Raw genomic sequence first — 23,584 nt, forward strand, 5'->3', positions numbered from 1 at the left:
ATTGGAATAAAATGTTCTATATTTAAAGCGCTTGGTGATGTTTCTTTTCACACTCTGGTGAATTAAACACTGAGGCTCCGTGCCAGGTTTTGGCACATTTGAATGTCACATTGACTTGTATATTATGCCCCTGGGTCGTTTTAGTTCTAGATACAGATCCTGATGCTGCTTTACCTCATCTAGAGTGAGGTTTTTCATCTTTGTACACACTGAACCTATTTGAAAACATGCATATGATATACAGTGATTATTTAGTGTGTGTGTGTGTCTTCATTTGCCCGCAGCTGGGAGGTGAAGAACACACCACACCAGATGCTCTCCACTGTGAGCAGGTTAACACTCAAACACTCTCACGTTACAGTCGAACCCACAGATAGAAGTTGAAAAGACACAAAACTGAGTCTGTCAGGGCGAGGATGATCAATGATTCAGTGACTTTTTGATCAATAAGTAATGCCAGGAGACCTAGCTGCCATATCTGTGCCATCTTAACCACGGTGCAGGGACTATTTCAGCTCCCAGTGAAACCTGATGCTGGCCCGCAGAGCCGGGGGACCATGACACAGCAGGGACAGGGGCCTCATGGGTGAGATCAGCAGCCATTATGGCATCTGACCCCCAGCATAACAAAACTAAAAGAAAGTGCATATAAAATGAAGGAGGGGGCAAAGGGATAATGTTGTGGTGAAAGTTTTAAGGTGGCTAATGATAGAGACTTTAACATGAGGGCTATAGGCTTAAATCGGGGGACATAATATTCTAATTCTCATTTGTGGAGGATTTTTCACCAAAGTGGGGCACACTGAGAACTTCTAAATCCAGGATCAGCTGCTTTCCAAACTGTGGAAAAAGATGATGAAGGGGGTAAACATGATGATGATGATGATGATGGTGCCACAGCTGAATGAGGAGACCGTGGCACTGACAGTGTATGTGGAGGTCCGTTCCCCACGGTGCTCAGCCACGCACCAGCCAGACAGTGCCACAGCATGCAGCGTCAATCACACGGCCTATTTTTAGCAGGTTTCTGGGGCTGCCATGTTGCCTGTGAGGCAGCCGCAATGTCCGTCCGACACAGAGGAGACAGTGCACCACTGAGTCATGGTGGCCTCCTCGCTGCAAGCTGCGCGCTCTCAGGTTCACCCGTGTTGCTTAATTAGGAAATCCCGGAAGAGTTTGGTCCTGTGCGCAATTGACTGACGGGGCAGGGAGGCAGGGGGACCGTGCGGCGACAGACGCAGGCACGAATCTGTACCGGGATATTGACAAGCACATCAAACACCCCGTCAAACAATTCAATTCGGGACAGAGAAGGGAGGTAAGTTGTCGTCTGGAGACTTTAGTTGCTGGATGTCAAGTTGTGTTGCTGTCGGGAGCGGGACAGAGGGGAGGGTACGGGAGGAAATGTCCTGCGGGGTTGCGTCTGTCCCGCGGAGACAACAGAAACGTGTGCGCTTCTCCTGATTGTGAGAGAATGGAAGACACAGCGCCGACGAGGCGTCCCAACAATGTCCCATTCACCTGCTTTGTGTGCGGTGCGCCTGCTTTGTGTAATGCCGCTGCCCTTTTTTTGTCTTCTCCAGGGAGCAAATCCAAGCCAAGCCCGCCGCAAAACAATAATTTTCTGCGGTTTAAAAAAAATCGTGTTTCTGGATTTGATGATGTTTTGGATCAGCGGTCATGTTGTGGCGGGGAGAGGAGAGCACGCCAGCATCCATCCCTCGTTTAACTGAGGCGTGAAAAATCCTGTCAGCATGCCAGTGTCATGTCAACAATGTTTTATTATGGTGTGTCTGTGTTGATCTCATCTGCCTTGGCCTCATCTTAGATTATTCAAAGCATGGACACACAAGATATAATGTCATATGGTAACAATCATGGCTTTTTTTTTTTTTTTTTTTTTTTTTTTAAATTAAAGCCTATATGTGCTGTAGTAGCTATATTTACCTACTACAGTATGCTTTTATATACATTATTATCATCTCAATGTATCACCTACAAGCCTATTTTTGACATAGCTACTATAATCAAACTTTTACTGCATTTTAAACATTTAAACATAAACATTACCAAACATCAGGTAACAACAGAAAGCATAAATTTGTGTAAGATCATTATTGGTGACAAGTTTTTAGCACCAAGGTGACATAACTGGAGTTTGTAAATATGAATAAATATTATGCTGCTATACGCTACCCCAACATAGCACTGAACATGCCCCATCAAAACCTTTGCCAACCAGTTGTGATGATCATGCCAGGGCAACATCATGTAGGTTTTATCACCTGTAAACGCTATTCTGGCCTGGCATTTATTTTGCTGTATTTTTTATGGTTTGTTTTATTAAACTATTCTCATCAAAGGCCCATCCCGTGGAGACTTATGAGGGTCATTCAGACTATCAGGCCCGTAATGGTGCTAAAAGCCAAGCAGTGGCCCAATATAGACCCTAAGATCAGATGCCGGGCCATGAAGTTCAGCAGACACAGATCAAATACAGTCAGTAATACCTTACCACTGTGATAACATGTGCGCTTTCTCAGCTGTTGGTTGGGGATCGAAGTCTTTATGTGGCAGCCAGATACCATTGCCCACCTGTCAGGAACAAGCATTATGTGGTATTTAAATTGTTCCAAATCAAACAGGAGGCTTTATCTTGGTACACAAAAGGCTGCTAATCTGTATTTTAGGTGATGCTGAAGCTTACTGAAACTCGCTGGGCACATGGATCACATGCATGAGACTGAAACATTTGCCAAGTGCTGTTGTTAATGCATTTCTAATGCAGCTGAGCTCAGTGGGTCAGGCCCAACCTGTGCTGTTTCTCACTCAGTTTCTGTTGTGATTGGGAAACATAAATTCCATAAACAAATAAAAGTCATTGGCCATGTCTTTGCATTGTTATGGAAAGGTTGGCTGGCCGACAATACCAAAGAGATGAGAAGTGTGAGGATTTTATTAAGAGTGACATTGATGAAGTGGAGTATGATGGGTTGGAGAAAATGCAGTAATTATTGTCTATTCTCTACAATATGTAATTATTACATATATACAAAATTACATGTTCAACTATTGTAATACATAAATACATTGGGCACACATCTAAATATAGTGTAGATAGTGTGAAATTTGAAAAGAACTAGAGTTAGGTGTCATAGTCTGAGAAGATCAGACCAAAATCTTTTCCAAGCTGACCAGAATTTAGGATCAGCTGCAGCAGAGTTTACAGCGCACATGCTCAACCTGTAGCTCTCCAGGTTTCAGGGTTTGCCCCGTCCCACATGGAGCGCCGCCCTGACCTGGAGAGCAGAAATAGCTGCTGAGGCCTGCGACAGGCATCTGGCACTGCTGAGAGAATTCTCTAGAGAGATGACAAGGTGACGCCCATCAGGCCGTGTTTGCTGCTCATAGCACATAATTACTAGACATAATTACCGAAATTACAGTCACGGAGCAAAATCCAACATACTTTGCCACATAATGCAGAGGACCTTGGTGATGTTTGTGTTTCTTGGAGATTGTTTGGTAAAAAGTGTCGGCTGTAATGAGTCTATAACTTATTCTCCTGGTTTGTGTGTTAGATATGCAGGTAGCAGGTGTCAGATTAGGAAGCGTGTGTTAGCTCGCAGTAGTTTGCAAACAGAGACCTTGCATAAACATGCAGTGGGTGGCTAGATTGAATTCCAACCTGTTGACCAATAAATACTGGAAAGAGGCCTGCTTTGCCTCATGGTGAGACACATGGCTGGCCAGGCTTTGTGAAGAAAATATGATCTGTCCACCTACAGCGACAGATCATTTTATATACATTTCCCTTTGATTCAGCGGGACATATTTGGTGTGTTTGGAAATCTTAGAATCTCCACTAGGGTTTAAAGTGAAGCTCGGCCGCACAGCAGTGACAAACACACCAGTGGGACCGGCAACGTTGAAGCCCATGCATACCATGTTTCAGGAAAATTTGGACACATTGCAGTTTGTGAGTGCATGAGTGCCAGTGCATTTCTTTGACATGAGCATTCATAATTTGTGTGTGCTCATGTGGGTCAGCATCCTCGCCGAGAGTCTCGTCTCTCATTTACAGGAGCTGTTTGTGCTAACAGTGTAGAAATGTAATCAGGGGAATGGACGGGGCTGGTGAGGTCACTGTCCAGATCAGGTGATCTGATACAGTTTCTACTCTATCTTTGGAGAAGATTACGTGGGTTTGTCCCCCTTCGAAGAAAGTTTACCACCATGAGTAATGTGTCTTTTAAAAGGACACTTCTACTGTCGTTAATGCTCTTGTTTAGATTACAAAACAGTGGGCTTTTATGTTTTTATACAGTAATGAAACTTGAGTCTTCACATCCAAGTCGGTTCCTATATTACTCAGGCATGATCATATATCCACTGCAGGGTGGAAGGCTGAACCAGCCCCACGCCATAAAAATCCTATAAACATCAGCATTAAACCTGTATGTACAGGGCAGACACAGAAAAACATTCTGGTAGTTTATTGGCCATATCTCATCCATCCAGACAGAGAAGATATATTGTCGACGCCTGTGTTTTCTCAACTTTTTTCCCCCATTCGTCTGTAACTGCACAAACCTCTCTCTGACTTTAGCTTTCTGGCTTTCCATCAGCATTGTCTCCCTTCTCTGTCACTCCTAAATCTAATTGGGTGATGCATTTATGTGTTTGGAAGCTGAGGGTGTGACTGTGGCAGAGGGCCATGGAGCTCAAACAGGGACATTGCTCATATGAACTCCACTGCACTGGATACTGTTACTGTCACTGTCTGCTGTTGACATCAACTAGTTTCCTGAAAACCAGGGGACAGCAGGGTGGGATAGTTGTTATGCAGATTGTCCTTCAAGTGGAGGATTGGAGCTCAGGCATCTGCGCTGCTGAAGTGTCTTTTAGCAAATCACTGAATTGCTGCCAGCTTCAGGGTTGCTGCTGTGTCACATCACACAACTAAACCCTCAGACTAGATCATTTATTTTCTTAATGTGATTTAAGCAGTCAGGGCTGCGTCTTTAGTAGTTGACTGAGAAATTGAGTCCAATCTCGGTTTTCTTATCTATCATGCAGCCCACTGACTGTTCTTGCTTTTGATTTTTTTTCAGGTTCGTCACCATGGAAGCGCTAATGGAGCGGCTGGAGCAAGCCGTGACTCGCCTAGAGCAGATGTCCATCAAGATGCAGGCGTCTGGTGGCATGGCTAATGGGGACTGTGTCAATGGCATCGATGGAGGTGAGTCTGTCTGCTGAGAACGGCATTCGGCAGACGTTTGGAAAGCAGCGCTTCGGAGCAACTTGAATGCTCACAGAGAAGACGATGTTGTAGGACTGCGCTGAGCAACACAGCTCTGCTCTGGGGAAATATGGAGAAGTTGTTGAACTATACCAAAGTGCAGCTTGGGTTGTTTTTTGGGACAAACAACGGAGCGTCTATTCTATTCTCTTCTATTCAATTCTGTGAAAGAGGAATTTGATGTGCTCTGGTTGGTTCATGCTTCCTGCAGGAATGTTTTTACATGTTTACATGTTTGTAAAATGAAGCAAATGGGGCCCAAACAAACCGCACATATGAGTTATGCATTATGTTTTGTACTGCTGAAATTTGAAACAAGGCTGATGGCACCTCACCTTCAAACAGGATTGGCTGAACAAACTGAGACTGGAACTGTTGGGCTGAATTTGATGGGGCTCTTTTTTGTTGTTGGAGAATGTGGAGGTGAATCACAAGCAGCAGGAGAAGAGTGAATACCAGACAAACAAGCAGGGCCCCATGTCCGGCTTATTATTCTCTTTGTGTTCATTGTATTTCACCCTCTCGTGCCCTCCTTCCTCACCTTGGTCTCCCTCCGTCTCGGTAGCTCTGTCCCAGTGCGTGGAGGCCTTCGACCTGCTGCTGAGGGGTCCAGTGTCAGACTACCTGAAGAACAGCCGAGCCATAGGAGACGACGTGGAGAAACACGTAGGTGTAAATGTTCCTGGAAATTCACGGGCTCGTTTTCCAATCATGGAAAACACCTGGAAAATTCAAAAATGATCTAGAAATAGGAATGGAAAGATATAAAGTTTGGCTGACATTACGTTTCCTCAGCTCACATTGCCCTTGTGTGCCTTTGCAGCACCTGTTGATACCCGGCTGTTGTCTTTCATGCAGTTTGGAAGGCAAAACAGGTCAAAAATACGCAAAAAAGACTCTTTGATCAGTATGGTTGATCAGCCGTGCGAGATAAACACATTTGTGTGTTGTTGTCATTTTTTTTACACGTAAAACAAAATGTTGCACAGCCCAACAATGTGTTGACAACGTGTTATTTGAGACATCAGTTTCATGCAATTTTGAGCTATTTGGCCACTTTGAATCAGTCTAAGGTGACCTGAGACCAACAGCAAGCATGTATATAAGTCACTGAAGATGTCCTTGAAAATTCCTGGAAAGTTATTTCTGTAAAAGAGTGGGAACCCTGCTTTTTTTTTTTTTTTTTTTTTTTTTTAGTGTTCAGTCAAATTTAACATATCCTCAAAACCTCCTGATTGTCCAAATGTTGAGCCTGATACTTTTTTATTTGTCTAATTACATTAGATTTTGGGGAAGATCAGCTAATCACACATCTGTTTGTGCTTTAGATGATGATGCCTCTCTGCCTCTCAGCTCTGCAGTGGCATGAGAGCATAGTGAGGGCAGAGATCATAGTGAGGGCAGCTCCTCTCAACAGTGAGCATGACGGACGTCAAAAGGAGAAATCCGTGACGCACTCTGTGTTTCTGACAACTTTTATTTCAGTGGAGGTCAAGTTATATACAGATGTGGATTTCCCTTGCCTAGATATGATTGGGTCTGGGAAGCTGAAGGGTAATGAGCGTGTCTGGGAGGTCCACAAGTCTTGTAGAGAAGGCTTGTCAAAGTTTATGTAGAGGAAATGGCAGTGTGTGTGTGTGCGATGGAGAAGATAATCTTTTTTCTTCCATCTACAAAGCCACGGATGGGAGTACGATTGGACTTTGACCCGATATTCTAGTTTTAAAAACCACACATGGAGCACCTTTGCCTATTTTTCTAATGACCCGTACTCCCAGTGGGACTTTGTGTGTATTTTGCGGTAAGTGAGTTTGCAATAATAGCTGTATTATGCTCTTGAAATAGACCAAAAACAACAGGGAGCGCTCCAAAAACACAGGAGTTGATGCAATCAGAATGAAATTACCCCAAACTGTAGAGAGAGAGTGTGTTTCTCTCTCAGTGTCAGGGCAGAAAATCCCTCTATTTCAGTCTCCCATCACTGATTTGTGTGAGGAGGTGGGGGGAGTGTGTGAGCGGGAGCAAGAGGTACTGTCTTTAAGTTTGGAGAGCTCCTTTTATGGACAAAGACTCCCCGGTGGTTCCCTTGGCCCCAACTTGAGGTCTCTTCCCAAATACACAGAGGACATGGCTGGCTGGGCCTAACCCAAACTGTGTGTGTGTGTGTGTGTGTGTGTGTGTGTGTGTGTGTGTGTGTGTGTGTTTTTCATGGAGTTTCTTTTCATGTCTAAGATTGATTTCCTGACTGGAGGCCAAAACTGGGCGTATTTTTTGGCTTTTGAGAAATCATGCAAACTTCACATTATATATCCTCAGCTTATCTAATGCTCACTATTTATTACATTCAGGAAAATGCTTCATATGCATGTTGTAATCATAACTGACCTCGGTCCTTTTTCGTTGCCAGGCGGAGATGGTGAGCAACGCCCTGCAGACTCAAAGAACCTTTCTCAAAATGGCCGCCACGCACCAGGAACCTGCACAGGTACGACAGTGGAAAGTTGACACCCATCAAGGAGTGTGACAACATGAGTGCTGCTGGGCTGATTCGACCCCAACACCCGTTCGATTTGTCAGACAAATAAAATGGTGTGAATAGGCTCTCCTTCATACCTGCTGCTGTTTGTGCCCTCAGTCTGTCTAAGGAGCGACTAACGTGCGAAATCGGCAGCACAAGTCCAGCCTAAACAAGAGAATATGAATTTTATGAGTCTGTTCATGTATGAAATATGCTCCAGAGAAACGACGAGATCTGAGAGCATTACTCATTTCAGATGTTTCTTTGTTTGAGGGTTGCATCGGGAAACTTTACAGTCTGAACTTATGAACTGTGTGCAAAATCCGTGAGGGGGTTCCCATGGTGGCTCAGCAGTTCTTTCTGAAGGAGCTTGTTGCATGTTCTTGTTTTTTTTCCCACGTTCCCCCTCCACGTTTCACTTTAACAAAGAAACGAGAGCTTGAAATCTATCAGACTGAGCTTGCTGTGGATCCTGGCCCCATGTGCCTCTCTCTGGCCTCCCTCTCCTGAGCTCCCCAGCGCTGCAGCGGCTAGCCGGGGCCCGTCCTGTGGCCAGCCATGCGGCACCACACGGCACAGACCGCTGTTCACAGAGGGATTACGCTGCTCTTTGACTAAGAAAACGCTAATACAACACATTCCCAACGTATTCACGTATAGGGAAAGGGGGAGGTGGGAGAGAGAGCTCTGTTTGTGTGTGTGAGAGTGAGCTGATGTGATATCATCCTGTTGGCCTTCAGTGTGTGTGTGTGTGTGCGTGTGTGTGTGTTACAGCGTCCACAGAGCCCACCAGGAAATGATTACCCCCTATCTCCCAGGCCATTGGCTGAGAGGCTGTGAAAAGAGCATTAAGCGATTGTCAGAAATGCAAACAAGGAAGGAGTGAGGGTTTTACAGAGAAAGAGGGATTGACCCAAGAGAGGAGGGTGGGGAGCGGGGTGATGAGGGCGGGGGTGGGGTGGGAGGTCCACCACCGCGGGCAACACGAGCAAATCCAAAACAAAAAATGGAAAATGGCACCGAAAAAGAACCAAAAACACAAGCATATATGCGTCTATCAAGGCATTCGCATACACACTTGCATGCTAAATAGCCCTCCTCTGCACACACACACACACTAAAAACCTCTCTGTATCAGTTACTCAATGCAGCTGATACACTCCTCAACAAACACACGTACGCATGCACACACTGTGAATCCCCCTATCTGTAAACCAGCTTCCAAAAAACCTCTACACACACACACACACACACACACAAATACAAACACATCCGTCACCCTCTCTCATTCATGACTTTATCTGTAGCTCTCCATACAGATTGGACAGTTGTAGAAAAGTGTGTGTGACCCTCGCCAATGCCCCGATGGAGATCTCCACAAATACACACACAGTTACACACACACACACACACACACACACACACACACACACACACACACTGCTTACAAACCTCTGGCCTTTCTCTCCAGCGCAGCCCTGTTGTGCTCCCTGACTTTTTATGGGCATGTTCTATATTTGAGCCTCTTGTCAGTGTGTGTGTATGTGTGTGTGTGTGTGTGTCTGAGACAGAGAGAGCAAAAGAAAGAAAGCCTTGATCATGTGACCCCAGCTTGGCCTGTTACTCCATGTGTGTGATTGTGTGTGTGTGTGTGTGTGTGTGTGTGTGTGTGTGTGTGTGTGTGTGTGTGCTCTGGGAGTTCACACACTGCCAGTCCTCTCACACTGCTCATCCCCCCCTGCAGACAGACTGTTTTGTCCCATCGTCACTCTCCCTGCTCTCCACCTTTTGATCTGCTGCTTGCACAGGAAGTCACGGCCCGGGACGCCACGCGATCGCATGCTGGCCTCGTTTGCTACCAATCAGATAACATGAGTCGACACTTTGATCCTTTTTTTTTTGTTTTTTGGCTGGGATTCTCCCTCAGTCGACTGTCCGCTGCTCCATCAGCCACAGCGCCGACTCCGTACATGCACATTTGAATTTGTGCGGGTACATTTTGGGTGCCGCTCTCAAATCTGTGCAGCCTCACTTGGTGGATGTTGTCTCATTTTCCTGTTTCTTACTTCATCACCCTGAAATTTTGTCTGTTTATTTTCATATTCGAATCCCTCCCTGCACCTTTCATCCTCTCTCTCTCTCTCTTCCCTCTCTCTCTCTCAGCCCAGAGATAGAGTGGCTATTTCTGTGTCCGTTCACACAATGTAGCATGACTGAGAGAGGGGAAGTCCACACTCTGATCTGGGGACTGACTCACAGAAACCAGTTCATACGTTCAGTGAGAGCCGCGTTGCTGTTGACTGCAAAGTAGCGAGGCCTTGACCGCTGGTTTTCAAACCTTTGATTCATCCGCAGGTCCCCAGTTGAGGTCATAAAAACCCCGGTGATCCTTATATGAAAAGATATTTTGGTTTGTGTCGAGTATTACATTGTTCAGATGTCGGAACACACTGGTGAGCTTAAAACAACAACAATAAGATGACAATTAACGGTTCATCATTTTGCTGAGGACCCCATGACCCCGCTTGCACAATGGCATGTTGGCCTGCGGTAGCCTTGTTTGGTAAGGCTTTAACTATCAGCAGTGTCTTCAGGTGAAAAAGTTCCCTTTCTCTACACTAAATTTTCACATATTCGACATTGAAGAAAGAGATAAAAGAGTAGATAAATACTGGAAAATAGAATAAACTAGTTTTGGTCCCATTAACCTCTACTGGTGCAACATTTACTCCACTTTGGGGCGGGAACGTTTGCAGAAGTAAAGCCTACAGGGCAAGCACACCTTCCTTCTCTCAGTGAAAACTTTAGGTGCAGATGCTCTAAATTTGCCCGAGAAGAGAGACAAAACTTCATGGTGCATTTTACCACTCAACCAAATTGGGAATCAGCGTGTGTTACGTCAGGTTGCTCTCATATTCTCACTCGGAAAAATACAGTACATCCCCGTTTCCTGTGGCGCGGTGTCCGTTTCGTGGACAGGGAGCAGATCTGGTCACGGACAGTTGCTAGCATGATTTAGTGAGAATCAAAGCGGCCGGAGGAGCAGTGAAAGGGCCGTCTATCTCCACTGATGGAGATCATGTGCGTCTAATTGGGGGAAAAATTTGTCAGAAAAAAGGAATTAGTGTATTTCTATTTTTGTCACTCTCTGGCAGGCATGCAGAAAGATACATTTACAAACCTTGTGCATTACCTGGTACCTGCATCCATGCATGCATAATATAAAAAAGTAGTTTTTACACTAATCCGTGCATCCTCCACATACACACAGACACACACAAACAAACATGCACATGCACACACAAACACATGTTGTGGGACAGAGCTTCACAGTATATTCTGCACTGACCAGTTATGCATCAGGAATGTGTGACTCTTGCACAAACTGTGGTTTATCTTAATGCCTACAATGAAATCAGCCTTTTAAGCCGCAGGTCATGTTGTGGCCGTTTTTGTTCAAATCTGTCAGAGTACAGAAACAAATGTCTCGTTACAGCTCGTCAACAATAATCCACTCCCAAATTCATAGCGTGGTCACAGCAGCTGTTAGCTGTACATCAGAATAAGAAAGCTGTAGTCGGCAGTCTACCAAGGAAACATTGTGTTACTACGTGCATGTGTGTGTGTGTGTGTGCGTGCATATGTGATAGGTAAACTGTAAACACTGCAGAGCGGTATGCCTTACAAGGCCAGAGGGATCTCCCAGCGAACAGAGGAATGTTTGCAGGACGGGAGCGGAGCGGAGGGGAGGAGAGGCAGCGAGCTGGGAATGGAAGAGCAGCCATAACTGAGATCTGGAAGATCCAGTGGAAAAAAGGCTCCAGTTAATAAAATTAGTTACTGCCCTGTAGCCTGGTTTAGGATCTGACGGCTGGCATCGAAGCAGGCGGTGCCATGGGTGGACAGGAGAGACGTCACTGGGGTCTTTAAAATCCAAAGTATCTGAGGCACTTAAGGTTTTTTCTAAAGAGGATTTGTCATGCGAAAAAAAATACTGCTGCAGTTTGCTAAATAAATGTCCAGGAATGTGTCCAGTGTGGATTTCTCGCTTGCAAGGCTTTTGTGTCGTTTGCTTTAAATGCAATGCAGAGTTTGATTGCACTCATGCTCCACTCACCTACAAACAAAACCCTTTCCTCGCTCCCCTCTCACCTCCTCTGCTCTCACCTGTTCCCCTCCTTTTCTCTCCCATTTTCTACCTCTCCTCCCCTCCTGCTGCCCTCCCCTGCCTCTGTGTCTCCCCCTCAGGCGGAGCTGCGTGACCTGCTGAAGCCGATCTCTGATCACATCCAGGAGATCCAGAGCTTCAGAGAGAGAAACCGCGGCAGCAGCCTCTTCAACCACCTGTCAGCCGTCAGCGAGAGCATCCCCGCTCTGGGCTGGGTGGCCGTGGTGAGGAATAACACACAAGCAGATGTGTATGAACATAAGGAGGCACGCATGTGTTTATATACAAATCCATGCACACTTGCAGACGTACACTCATGTGCTAAAGGTTATTATAGACCAAAATAGGCCATGAAACCATCCTGAAATGAAAATAATGTGCAGTAAACACGCAAAATCATAAAGCTGAAGAAGAAATAACATCAAATTGAAGTCTTTCCAGGTTTTCATTCTGTGAACAATTCAACAAGAACAGAGAATCGGTACACTTATACTGTATCATACAGTATTCATTTAGACATCCAAAGGCTACCAGCCCAACTGCTTAAATACTAAACCAAGTGTTGGTATTAAGGGGAATTAAACAAAAATTCATATTATAATAAATGGAATAAAACGTCACACATAGATAGATTTGCAAACTTTAAATGAACCGATCTATCTGTATTTTCCCGTCCTCTGTCTTCCCTCCAATCTCTGTTTTCCATCACTCCAAAAATCTCTCCTCTTAAATTTTTTGGGGAGGAAGATTATTCCCGATTAGGATCAAAGCTCGTCCACTTGAGATTTGGAAAAACAAGAGCTGGAAATGTGTCTGGTCTGTGTAAAATGACGACGCCGTCAGTGGGGCCCTTTTTTCCCCCTCAGAGGACTCGTCAGTCAGTCCTGCTCAAGTGAATGATCTCACCATGTGCTCGTCTACGTTTTCTCAAATTCAGGTAGAGCTGCAGTTAGCCAGATCCTTCTTCCTTCTCGAGGAAATTTATCCTCTTTCTGTCTGTCTGTCTCTCTCTCTCTCTCTCTCTCTCTCTCTGTCAGAGCCAGAAGCCGGGTCCCTATGTGAAGGAGATGAACGATGCTGCCACCTTCTACACCAACCGAGTGCTGAAGGACTACAAGGAAACGTAAGTATGTCTAATAGGCTCCAACATGACCGAGGACCCCACAACACAACAACCAGTGACATTATAGTTTTTCATGGTAAAGAGGATGCGGATGGGGATTTGACTTTGGAAATTAGAAACAAATGGTGCCAATTCATTTTATAGCCGTCATTACAATATAGTTACCCCTTAATTCCCCACAATTTGGTTCTCTTACCTCGTAATTACCCCATAATTACAAAATAGTTACACTGTAATTTGCAGACTGTAAAATACAGTACTCCCAAAAAAATATCCCTTCAAAACTTTCAAACCCTGTAGAGTTGAGTGAGCAAGCTACAGCGTACAATAGTGTTTCATTTGAATATGCGTAATATATTCTGACAAAGGCATTTTACATGCATTGATAATTACATTTTTTTTTGCACAAGCAGTAAAACTTAGCACTGCCTCTCAGTAACTGTAAAACACTCCACCTCGCTCTCATTTTTTAATTTTGTTCACGCGCATCTGCTCTAATCCATCCTCACACGCCTCCCTCGTTACTATCTCATTGCACCCCCCCTCCCCCCACCTTCTCTCCTTCCTCCCGCCCTCCTTCACCATCCTCTCAGCGACAGACGCCATGTGGAGTGGGTGCGCTCCTACCTGTCGATTTGGACCGAGATGCAGTCCTTCATCAAGCAGCACCACACCACCGGGCTGGTCTGGAGTAAGACTGTGAGTGCAGTAGCATGCACACACACACACACACATAGAAAGCTGAAACTTGTGATTTCATGTCAAAATGGCTGCTGTGAAAAAGGTCTTTTGACCCATATACAATACTTAAATGTGATATGTGTATGTTTGATGTTGTAGATACATCCATACAAAAAACACACATGCACCACATCATGCAAGAAGATAACAGTGTCACTGTCCCCTTCACTGCCAACGTAGCCCTTCCTTTGTCTCTGAGCATCCATAATAAACTTGATGAAAACAAGGAATGCTATCATTTCACATCTAATCACCTCTATATCTCTGTCATTATTCGTCTCTCTGCGGTGTTTTCCTTTCATTTCCGTTCGCAAGCCTCGATATTTTTATATCAGGTCTCAAATTAAATCGTACTTTGCATACACTTCCATTTTTAGTTATGGAGCAGCTGGTTACATAAAAACCAGGCCAGAGAGCATGAATGAATGAATGAATGAAACTGCTCCCTGGTGAGCGCTCGCTGTGGCTCCTCCATTGAGCAACACAGAGCTCACTGAACCTCTATCACTCCTACACACACACACACACACACACACACACACACACTTCTGTTTATGGATGTCTGCTTCAGGACTTTTAACTGCTCTGCACTCTTGCTCACATCTCAGAGAGTATGATAGGTTAAAACCAAAGTTTTTCCTCTTCTTAGCTGGGAGGGATTTTTTTAAACCTTTATTTATCTAGGGAGGGTTTTCTAAGCACTTTGCATTTTGGCGATTCCCTGCCTCCCTCACATCTCGGAGCAGCCAGGTTCAACCACAGACTGAGCCGCTCCATTCCAGCGGTGGAGTTTTGAGTCCCGTGTTCAAAGGCCAGTGTGAGATGTTGAGGGAGCTGGCAGAGATACTCACTCTCTTCCACCTCGATTTTCCCACCAAGTCTGGGAATGGCCACTGCTGAACTTACATTGGCCCTGCTCATTTGGAGTGTCATCTCGTGAGGGCTTCTTTTTTTTCCAGCTCTTGGTTGTTTTTTCTTCTTAACTTGAAAAAAAAAAAAGATCAAAATTGAAAGTAAAAATGCATTTAACAACCAGAACACGCAAATTTTTAGGAAAGTTGTGCTCTCTCTTGGTGTCAAAGGATTAGATTGCAAGCCAAAGAGAAGCTAACATTCAACAACTGTGTCCAAGCGTGTGTCATCTCTGTGTGCTGGTGTGTGTGGAGAAACTTGAGAGCCTGCAGTAGCCGTGTGTGTCAGCTGTCGCCCCTGCTGTCACACGACAGAGCTGAAGTGTGTGTGAGGATTGCTGTGTGTGTGTGCACAAGGACGGGAGTGTGTGGCATTAACAGGTGGTCCTCAGGCTTGGCTTGAATGGAGGTTTTCTTCACAGAAGAACCCCAACAAAAGGCCTGTGTACACACACACACACACACACACACACACACACACACAGCGCCCGGTAACTTAAACTGCAAGGCTTGTCCTCTTTAAACGAAGACGTCAGCTGTTGTTCAGATAGGGGTTTAGTGACTCACTTACTCACATACGCTCAGCCTGACATATGGATATGGCTTTGCACATCACACACACACGCACACACACACACACTCACACAGTACCACTCATGTCTCACACCAGGCTCAGTGCAAAAGGCCCTTGAAATTGTATAAACTGTCAATGAAAGTACAAATGAGGGAACACATATCTTTGATAGTCAGTAGTGCCCATTTTGGATTTAATTTTGTAAAACGCTATTTTTTCTTTTATTCATTTTATTCATGTGAATGCACCTACTGTCCTCTGCAAGCTACCGTAGGCGATTCTTGGAAACCTGTGTGAACAGGACAGCCTTTCAAGTGTGGCCAGGGCAAGAAAAAGGCAGTGGCTTTTGATCAGAAAACAACTGAGCAGGCTGAGGTTGTAGAACACGGTTTGGAGCATTACTCTGTTTATATCCTGGGACGTTATGATTTAAATTTTAAAAATCTCAGAGGTAGGCCTGCAAACTATTTGCCTACCACTCTGCAGTGCAGATGGATTAATTCAATGAAACCGTTCCCTAAAAAGAGTAAAAATTCCCCGGAAAATCAAATCAAGGGAGCAAAAAATCCCTTTGAAGTACATTTTCTTACCCTGCCTCAAACATGTTTATGTACACACATACATGCACTCAGAGGCAGATATGAGCACAAAGAGGCAGTCAGATGTTTTTACAGAGCCACACACACACACACACACACACACACACACACACACACACACACACACACACACAAGCGTCCCGATCAGTTCTAATCCAGTGGTATGTGCTGAGCTGTTTAGCATAACAGGCCGGTGTTGTTCAGCAATGATATGTGCGACACATGTGCCTCATGTCAAAGGTCAAGTAGCCTCAGCTGTACTCCAAAGCACGTACTGTGACAGTTCAACCCTCTGAACCTTTGTGATAGGTGTGTGTGTGTGTGTGTGTGTGGCAGCTGTGCGGGCATTTGCCAGGTCTGTAGACAGTGGGTGTGTATCTGTTTCTCCTCACTGCAGTCATTAAGTTGGTAGCTGTGCAATTTTACTTTATACAGCTCATCAGTTAAACCAGTTTTTATCCATTGTTGACACATTGGTGGGGACCAGAGAGAGCTGGAGGTGTAAGGAGAGCTGTAAAATGTTTTGTTGTTGAGAATTTGATTATGCATGATTGGCATGATCCTATTTTCAGTCAAAACTCTTGGCCCTAACGATGAAAAATGCCATCCACATGCATCAAAATCAGAGACTTTATTATCTGTTGTGTCTCATGTAGAGTTTTGCATGGTGAAAAGATACGACTGCAGCACAAAATTTCAAGATATTTGCTGTGCAATACTCCCCCTGCTGGAGAGCTATGGTACTGCACCCTCCCTTGTGGACTGCATCAGTAGACCATCTTATTTTTCTCTCCTACACTCCCCACCGTCTTTCATGAAAGTCACACAAACCCTAAATGCTGTCATGTTTTCTAACATCTCTCTCTCTCTCTCTCTCTCTCTTTCTCTCATCCCATCTCCAGGGCCCCATCGCTCCTCCGTCTCTCTTTGACTCTGTCCCAAGCGCTCCCTCTGCTCCTCCCCCACCTCCCCCTCCTCCCCCTGGACCTCCTCCAGTCTTCACAGACGATGACGCCCAGCAGCAGGCGCCCGGCATGGCGGCCCAGCACTCGGCCCTCTTCGCCCAGCTCAACCAGGGCATGGACATCACTAAAGGTGAGGCCCGACAACCACACTAAACAGTAACAATGGATGAAAATGATGACATAATATCTGACATGTTCAGAAGTTGCCCTCAGACGTGAACACGTAGGGTGGTTTGCAGCATATTCCAAGTGATGAAAGCGTCTTGAATTTGGAGAATAAATTATAATGACCAGAAATTGGTCCGATCACTTCAAAGACAGGTTGCATAAGGAAAATAATGATTGTGGAAAGTACTGTGTAAATGTAGCTTTGTTTAAAATACACCAGGTCAGGATATGAACCTACACATTCGATATACCTTTATTGCAATATAGGCTTCTTTACAAAAATTGAAAGAGTTACATTGAAAAGTACATGCATGTGCATGTATAATCCCTCCTCTGTAGGTCTGAAGCATGTATCAGATGACAAGAAGACCCATAAGAACCCCAACCTGCGCTCCCAGGCAGCGATGCCCCACTCGTCACCGGCCAGGGGCAGGAACCCTGGGGCTGGGGGCCCAGCTGTAGTGGCCCCCCAGAAAAAAACCCCAGTACTGGAGCTGGAGGGCAAGAAGTGGAGGGTGGTACGTAAACATTTTCCTTCCACTCTGGAGGACTGGAAAGGGCAGTAAAGGAAAGAAAGACTGAAGATGAATAATTAGAAATAAGAGGATTCTAGGTCAGAGCTGACTGAGATGCTGAGATCAGCCAATCAGAAGGGACGTCTTTCCGCTGAGGCCATTGACTGAACCTGTTTTTCGTATCGGTGCAGGAGAACTTTGAGCAGAAACACGACCTGGTGATTGAGGAGACAGAACTAAAACAAGTCGTCTACGTCTTTGGCTGCAACAACTCCACCGTGCAGGTCAAGGGCAAAATCAACTCCATCATCATCGGTGAGTTTCCAGTGGTAAGGAGGTGGCATAATTGAATCTAAGGTGGAGTTTGTCATTTCCCCTCCTCAACATGTTTTTATTCGTGATCCACAGACAACTGTAAGAAGCTGGGCCTGGTGTTTGAGAACGTGGTTGGTATTGTGGAAATCATCAACTCTAAGGCCATTCAGTTACAGGTGAGCAAACGTGACGTCTTCACCAGGTACAGCAGTATTTCTCATTTAATGTCCACATAAAGGCTCTGTGTAAACTCTGCCTGGATATTCAGTATCTCACTAGCAAATTCAAACGTCTTTGGTTTTAAAAGCACATGCCTTCCCCGAGTTAAAGTTTATTTTACTGTTTCATATGTACTAAATTCTTTTGAAAGACTGTGTAAGATAAAATAATAAGTGAAGTAAAATATCATGTATCAACATATTGTATCAACATGTGATGAATGTTTTATTTATAACATACACTCACCTATCTGTGAGCATATAATCACCTTATCTACTGCAAGTAAACTTAAACATACATATATTATTACCACCATTATTACCACTATTATGCCACTACTATTACTATTATACTATTGTTATACTATTATATTATTATTTTTTACTATAATTATACTATTACTATACTATTATTATACTATAATATACATTATTACTCTGATCTTTACATGTGGCACAAGTTGGTGGTGCAGTAACAATACATTCTTATATATTATATTTATATTCCATACTTATTTTATCTGATGTTTTGTTATGTTGTGTTTGTTGTTGCTGTTGTCTTTCTTGCACAATTCCCATTAGCTGTATAATTTGCATGTGGATGCATGACAGTAAATTTGCCTTGATATTTTGCATACCTACTTGTAGAATGCTTTCCTTCCGTAGGTGTTGGGTAAAGTGCCGACCATTTCCATCAACAAGACAGAGGGCTGCCAGGTCTACCTGAGCAAAGAGTCCCTCAGCTGTGATATTGTCAGTGCCAAGAGCTCCGAGATGAACATCCTGGTACCGGAGGGAGACGACGACTACGTGAGTGTCTCGGATAGTCATTTATTCTCTATGCTTATGCCTGAGTGTGTGTGTGCAAGCATGAGTGTGTATTCATGCAAGGTTTGTCTGATTCTCCGTGTTTACAGTGGTTGCATTTTGTTCTGGGTTGTTCCACAGAGGGAGTTTCCCGTCCCGGAGCAGTTCAAAACCTTGTGGGACGGCTCCAAACTGGTGACAGAGCCCACAGAGATCGCCGGCTGATTGCAGCATCTTCATCACCACCACCACCACCATAATCATCATCAAGGTCATCATTTCAGACATAATATATCTCGCTGTTCTGCTGTTCTCATTACGTTTCAATAATTAAAAGGGATCTTTCACACAGACACCAAAACATTTCACTATGGGTCAGTTCGTTGTAGGCGTATGTGTAGCTCATCTCGCACTTTGAAACTGTTGATTGTTATGAACTTTGAAACTGTTGATTGTCTGTAATTGTCTGAAGCTGATTTTCCCTACCTACAAACCTAAGTAACTCTGCTACAAAAGCACTGTAAAGACATAGCATAAAGGAATATTCATTTGGAAGAGAAGGGATATTTTAGCTTTGAACACATTTAAATTTGAAAATGCGCACTACAAAAATTGTATTTTCACTGTCTTGCATTTCTGTGCCATAGCAATAAAGGCATTTATGTAAGAATATATAACTATTGATATTATGTAACCAACAATCTGGACAGGTCCTCGTTAGCCTCAGATACTGTTACTGTAAGGGACATATATTTTGACTTTAATATACCTCTGTACTCTACTTTCAATGTCAAGTTTCATTGCGTCAGTGTTGCAGGATATTTCAGAAATTAGTACAGTTGCACATTAGACTAAGATAGAAATTATACATTAATATACATTTGGTGGCCAATCACACAAGCCTTATATTTTAGTCAAAAGTATAGTACTATTTGGTATTACAGTACATATGTATGATGTTCTTTTTTTTCTATCTATTGAAATGTATCTTACAGTTTATCATTTTAGTCATGTAGCACTGTTTTACTGAGAAGCAGCATTTTTTTTTTTAATGCTAAATACTTCATCTGCAGCAATGCTGCTATTGCACAGTTTGTATGATGACTGCAAAAAGAAGGTCGGTCATGCTGCTGGAGATGTGACATTAAATAAAGTAATGAAGTACTGGGCTATTAATAAGTTTCTTAGATGAACAAGTTATGTTACAAGCACTGTGTTTATATGCCTTAAAATACTGACATTAAAGGTATCTAATGTCCACTTTCACACTTGACCCATATCCTATTGTGTATATTCTTGTGTACGTCACTATATTTTGTATTAAAATGTAGAGCTTTATGGTACCAGCATAGGGGCAAAAACAAGTGTACACCAATGACACGTTTCACAACTTTCAAGTCACACAAAAAGGATGTGATGTAACTGTGTAGCATTTTTTCCAAATAAAATCAAAACCTCCAGCACTGGTTTGTGGCCAGAGTTTATTATTACACAAGACAGCTGCATGTCGAGAGATGTACAGTAGTGATAAAGACAAAAAGAAACAAAACATCACAAAAATAGGCTCTGACTTGAAACAACAGAGAGAAAGGCTAAAACCCCCAGAAGTGCAGGGGAGGGACAAATTACAGAAAAAAAGTAAAGTAATGCAATTATAGATTTGTATCTCACTTACAGGAAGGATAACTGATTTCAAGCGCTTACACAGTAAAATAAAAAAAAAAGGCTTATTTACAAAAATCTACATTGAAACATCTCAAGAACGACTTCCAAAACAAACCCTGAACTTAATTGGACACTCTCCTCACAGGACTCCCAGATTATGTACAATCTATAAAAAAAAAAAAAAAAAAAACTGTCAATGTTTGATCACCATATTTCCCTGGGAGTCTTGAGTAAAGAGCATCTCCTCTTCCTCATCCTCCACCACAGGTTTGTAAGCACCAGCTCTCCTCATCATCCCTGTGCTTACATTAGTGTGATCTTTGAATGGACTCCTGGCGTGCAGGCTGCGGTGTGCTATCACCCTGAAGCCCTCAGAGTCCTGGGTGAACAACATGGCCAGACTGTCCTCCTCAGCCTCTCTGCAAGGTTGTTTTGGCGCACATTTCTTTAGAGGAGAGCCATTCGGTTTTGTCCACTTGCACTGAGAACTGAGGCTCTCTTCCTCAGCCGTCCTCCACAGCAGCTTTGGAATGGGTTTTTGAGACGATGCAGGTTTTGGATCTGCCCATTTGCGGTTTGAAAGAGGTCTGAGAGGAGAGAGGGATGGACGCTTGTAGGGAGATCTGGAACAGGATGATTCGCTGTTTTCTTTCTCGTCATCCAGCTGAGATAAAGGAGGGGGTTTGTGAGACTTCTGAGTGGAGGTTCTCCCTTCTGCACCCATCCAAATCCCAAAAGCGTCCTCACTTAGAAGACTTTCAAGGAATGCTGAACCAGAGTCTCTGGCCTTGTTTGCTTCGAGGTGTTTCTGTTGAGTGAGGTCAGCTTCACTGTCAGAATTGGGAGTCATGTGCTCATATGGCTTCATTTCACTGGAGTCCTTTGAATCTTGACTGTGCTGACGGCTGCTACAGGTGAGAAACTGCTCCTTCGTCTGACTGCACTCTTGTCCAAGAGCACCACCCTTAGCTGACGGTGAAGAGGGTTCAGCGAGTCTCCTCTTCCTCTCTGGCTGATTCATCTCCTTATCAGACTCCTCTTCAGATTCATGCTTCGTGTTTAATGCAAGTGTATAGCTTCCATCACAGTGCTCCCGCCACACTGGTGCCTCATTTTCAGTCAAATTTTCACTTTGCCACTCATGACCTGCACCCTCTCCTCTAACATCAACGTCTGATGTCTTGATGTGGCGCTCCTCTGTGTTAAACAAGTCGCACACATCAAGATCCATATCACGTTTTCGTTTTGTCCCAGATGTGGATGTGGATGAGGTAGAGGTGGTAGAGGTAGAGGATGAAGAAGACAAGTCCTCTGGATCTGTGTTTGCTACTTCAGCTCTGGATATCTTATTGAGAACTGTGTGTGGAAGAAACAGGAAAACATGTTCACTCAAAAAGAAAGAGACACATAACAGCTCCACCAGCTCATGACTGATCTGGAGGATAATAATAATTCTTGGAGTGTATTTCCATAACTTGTTTGCAGCAGGGCTGCAGCTACTTACTTCTGCGTTGAGGTACAAAAAAGGAGGATATGGAGCTCTGTTTGGTGTTTGGCATTTGAATTTTGGTCTGAGTGAAGTTCAGAGCCACAGCCAAACTGTATCCTGAACCTGGAGCCAAGGGGTTCAGCAGCTTAGAAATGGGACGGGCGAGTCGTTTCTGAAACATACACAGAAAGTTCAACTCAGAATACAAGACTATTGTGACACAAAATTATAATTACAGAACAGGGGTGTAGTCATTCACCTTTTTCACAATGCCGTTTGTACTTTGGTTTTTAGGTCATAATTTGGTTTCTATTAGTTTGGTTTGGGAAACTCAGAATTCAAGTTCCTTCTTTTTGATTTCAATTTCATACACTTTTGCAGATGTTCTCTAAAGGTTGTGCAACACAGCAACATGATATCTTTGTATACAACTTCATGAAAAGTCAATTAAGTGAAACATCATTTTTCATCAAAAGCAGTGAAGAGCTGAATGTTCTGCACTGTAAGTATGTTCACTGTGATTTTACATCACCCTTTAAAAAAAATCACGACTTTCAACTGGAGTAATGAATCACAGTCTTTAAGTTTTGGTACAAAATCACCATTCTGTCTAATTACAGAATCAGGGGTAACATTAGGTGATGGAGCTTGCTAACAGTCACAGGTATAATGCAAGGACAAATATGTATTACATGTATGAAAAAAAATTATTTCCATATTTACCTGCTTAGCTTTTCCTTTGAGCTGCACAGTGTCTAGCCAAACACCACACTCCTCCTGAGCAGGGGCCTGCAGTGCAGGTCTGGAGGTCTTCATGATGAAGAGTGGAGAGATTTGCAAGATCCTGCATAAAACCACCTTGAGAGGCTTGGAGAGAAATTACACTGCTGGTGAAAATCATGTGATTTAACATAAATAATGGGCTTTTGACATTAACATACAATTAAGTTACAATTTTATCAAACTCTGCTTCTTTGTTCTGTCATGTAAGACAAAGATAAGAGACTGCTAAAGTTACCGTGTCAAAGAAAAATGAACATTGAACAAAATCAACTGTTAAGTTCCGTTAACTTTCTTTAGCGCTGCACAACATGCTAACAGGCTAGCTCACAGTTAGCAATCATTAGCTGGTTATTCGTCTATAAAAGTTTGTCTAAATAATGAGCGATGATAAATGTGAGCTGACTACATAATGTGCAGCGAGTGAAGTTTTCTAAGTCAAGTGATAAGCGAGGGGTTTGTGGCAAAAGGCTTTAAGTTAACTCACCTCGGTCGGATATGTTTAATCAGCAGCCGGTTTGAGTCTGGCGCGTCGACGGCGGCTGCCGGAGGATGACGACGCAAAGAGACACCGAGGCAACGGAAAAGTGCTTAACCATGACCCAGAGTTTTACTACCACCTGTCAGTCAACATCCGAGGTGTGAATGAAAATACATACAAACCGTGTGAACTGGATAAATCGGTTTTCATCTTAAAAGGCGTTAATTTATCACGTTTTATTTCAT

The 23,584-nt window shown here is 43.8% G+C and overlaps 2 protein-coding genes across 3 annotated transcripts; one reads left to right on the forward strand and one right to left on the reverse strand.

Annotated features, from left to right (window-relative positions):
• Window positions 1-1,012: 1,012 nt before the first annotated feature.
• On the forward strand, window positions 1,013-20,382 carry cap2 (cyclase associated actin cytoskeleton regulatory protein 2). The gene is made up of 13 exons (XM_030063572.1): window positions 1,013-1,318; window positions 5,115-5,242; window positions 5,868-5,968; window positions 7,710-7,787; window positions 12,069-12,212; window positions 13,026-13,111; window positions 13,705-13,810; window positions 16,839-17,031; window positions 17,409-17,587; window positions 17,776-17,899; window positions 17,993-18,075; window positions 18,784-18,927; window positions 19,066-20,382. Exons 2-13 carry the CDS (start codon window positions 5,125-5,127, stop codon window positions 19,147-19,149), a joined length of 1,440 nt encoding a protein of 479 aa, XP_029919432.1. The 5' UTR covers window positions 1,013-1,318; window positions 5,115-5,124; the 3' UTR covers window positions 19,150-20,382.
• A 2-nt stretch (window positions 20,383-20,384) lies between these two features.
• Window positions 20,385-23,566, reverse strand: aunip (aurora kinase A and ninein interacting protein). 2 transcript variants are annotated; one of them, XM_030063573.1, is made up of 4 exons: window positions 23,346-23,566; window positions 22,802-22,945; window positions 22,094-22,250; window positions 20,385-21,945 (listed from the first exon to the last, which is right to left on the reverse strand). In XM_030063573.1, the coding sequence occupies exons 2-4, from the start codon at window positions 22,892-22,894 to the stop codon at window positions 20,783-20,785; spliced, it is 1,413 nt and encodes a 470-aa protein (XP_029919433.1). In that variant the 5' UTR covers window positions 22,895-22,945; window positions 23,346-23,566; the 3' UTR covers window positions 20,385-20,782. The 2 variants fall into 2 exon arrangements, with proteins under 2 accessions (XP_029919433.1, XP_029919434.1); XM_030063574.1 differs by lacking the exon at window positions 23,346-23,566 and adding an exon at window positions 23,097-23,295.
• Window positions 23,567-23,584: the final 18 nt, after the last annotated feature.

This window comes from Myripristis murdjan, chromosome 11, assembly GCF_902150065.1.
Source record: "Myripristis murdjan chromosome 11, fMyrMur1.1, whole genome shotgun sequence".
Taxonomy (NCBI): Eukaryota; Metazoa; Chordata; class Actinopteri; order Holocentriformes; family Holocentridae; genus Myripristis; species Myripristis murdjan.

Bases quoted from the DNA above. Each gene is read 5' to 3' on its own strand.
- aunip (XM_030063573.1), bottom strand. From the start codon at position 22,894: ATGAAGACCTCCAGACCTGCACTGCAGGCCCCTGCTCAGGAGGAGTGT. The intron at 22,251-22,801 runs GTAAATATGGAA...TGTATGTTTCAG, and splicing joins TCAAAGGAAAAGCTAAGCAG to AAACGACTCGCCCGTCCCAT. The intron at 21,946-22,093 runs GTAAGTAGCTGC...TTCCACACACAG, and splicing joins TTTTGTACCTCAACGCAGAA to TTCTCAATAAGATATCCAGA.
- cap2 (XM_030063572.1), top strand. From the start codon at position 5,125: ATGGAAGCGCTAATGGAGCGGCTGGAGCAAGCCGTGACTCGCCTAGAG. The intron at 7,788-12,068 runs GTACGACAGTGG...TCTCCCCCTCAG, and splicing joins CGCACCAGGAACCTGCACAG to GCGGAGCTGCGTGACCTGCT. The intron at 13,112-13,704 runs GTAAGTATGTCT...CCATCCTCTCAG, and splicing joins CTGAAGGACTACAAGGAAAC to CGACAGACGCCATGTGGAGT.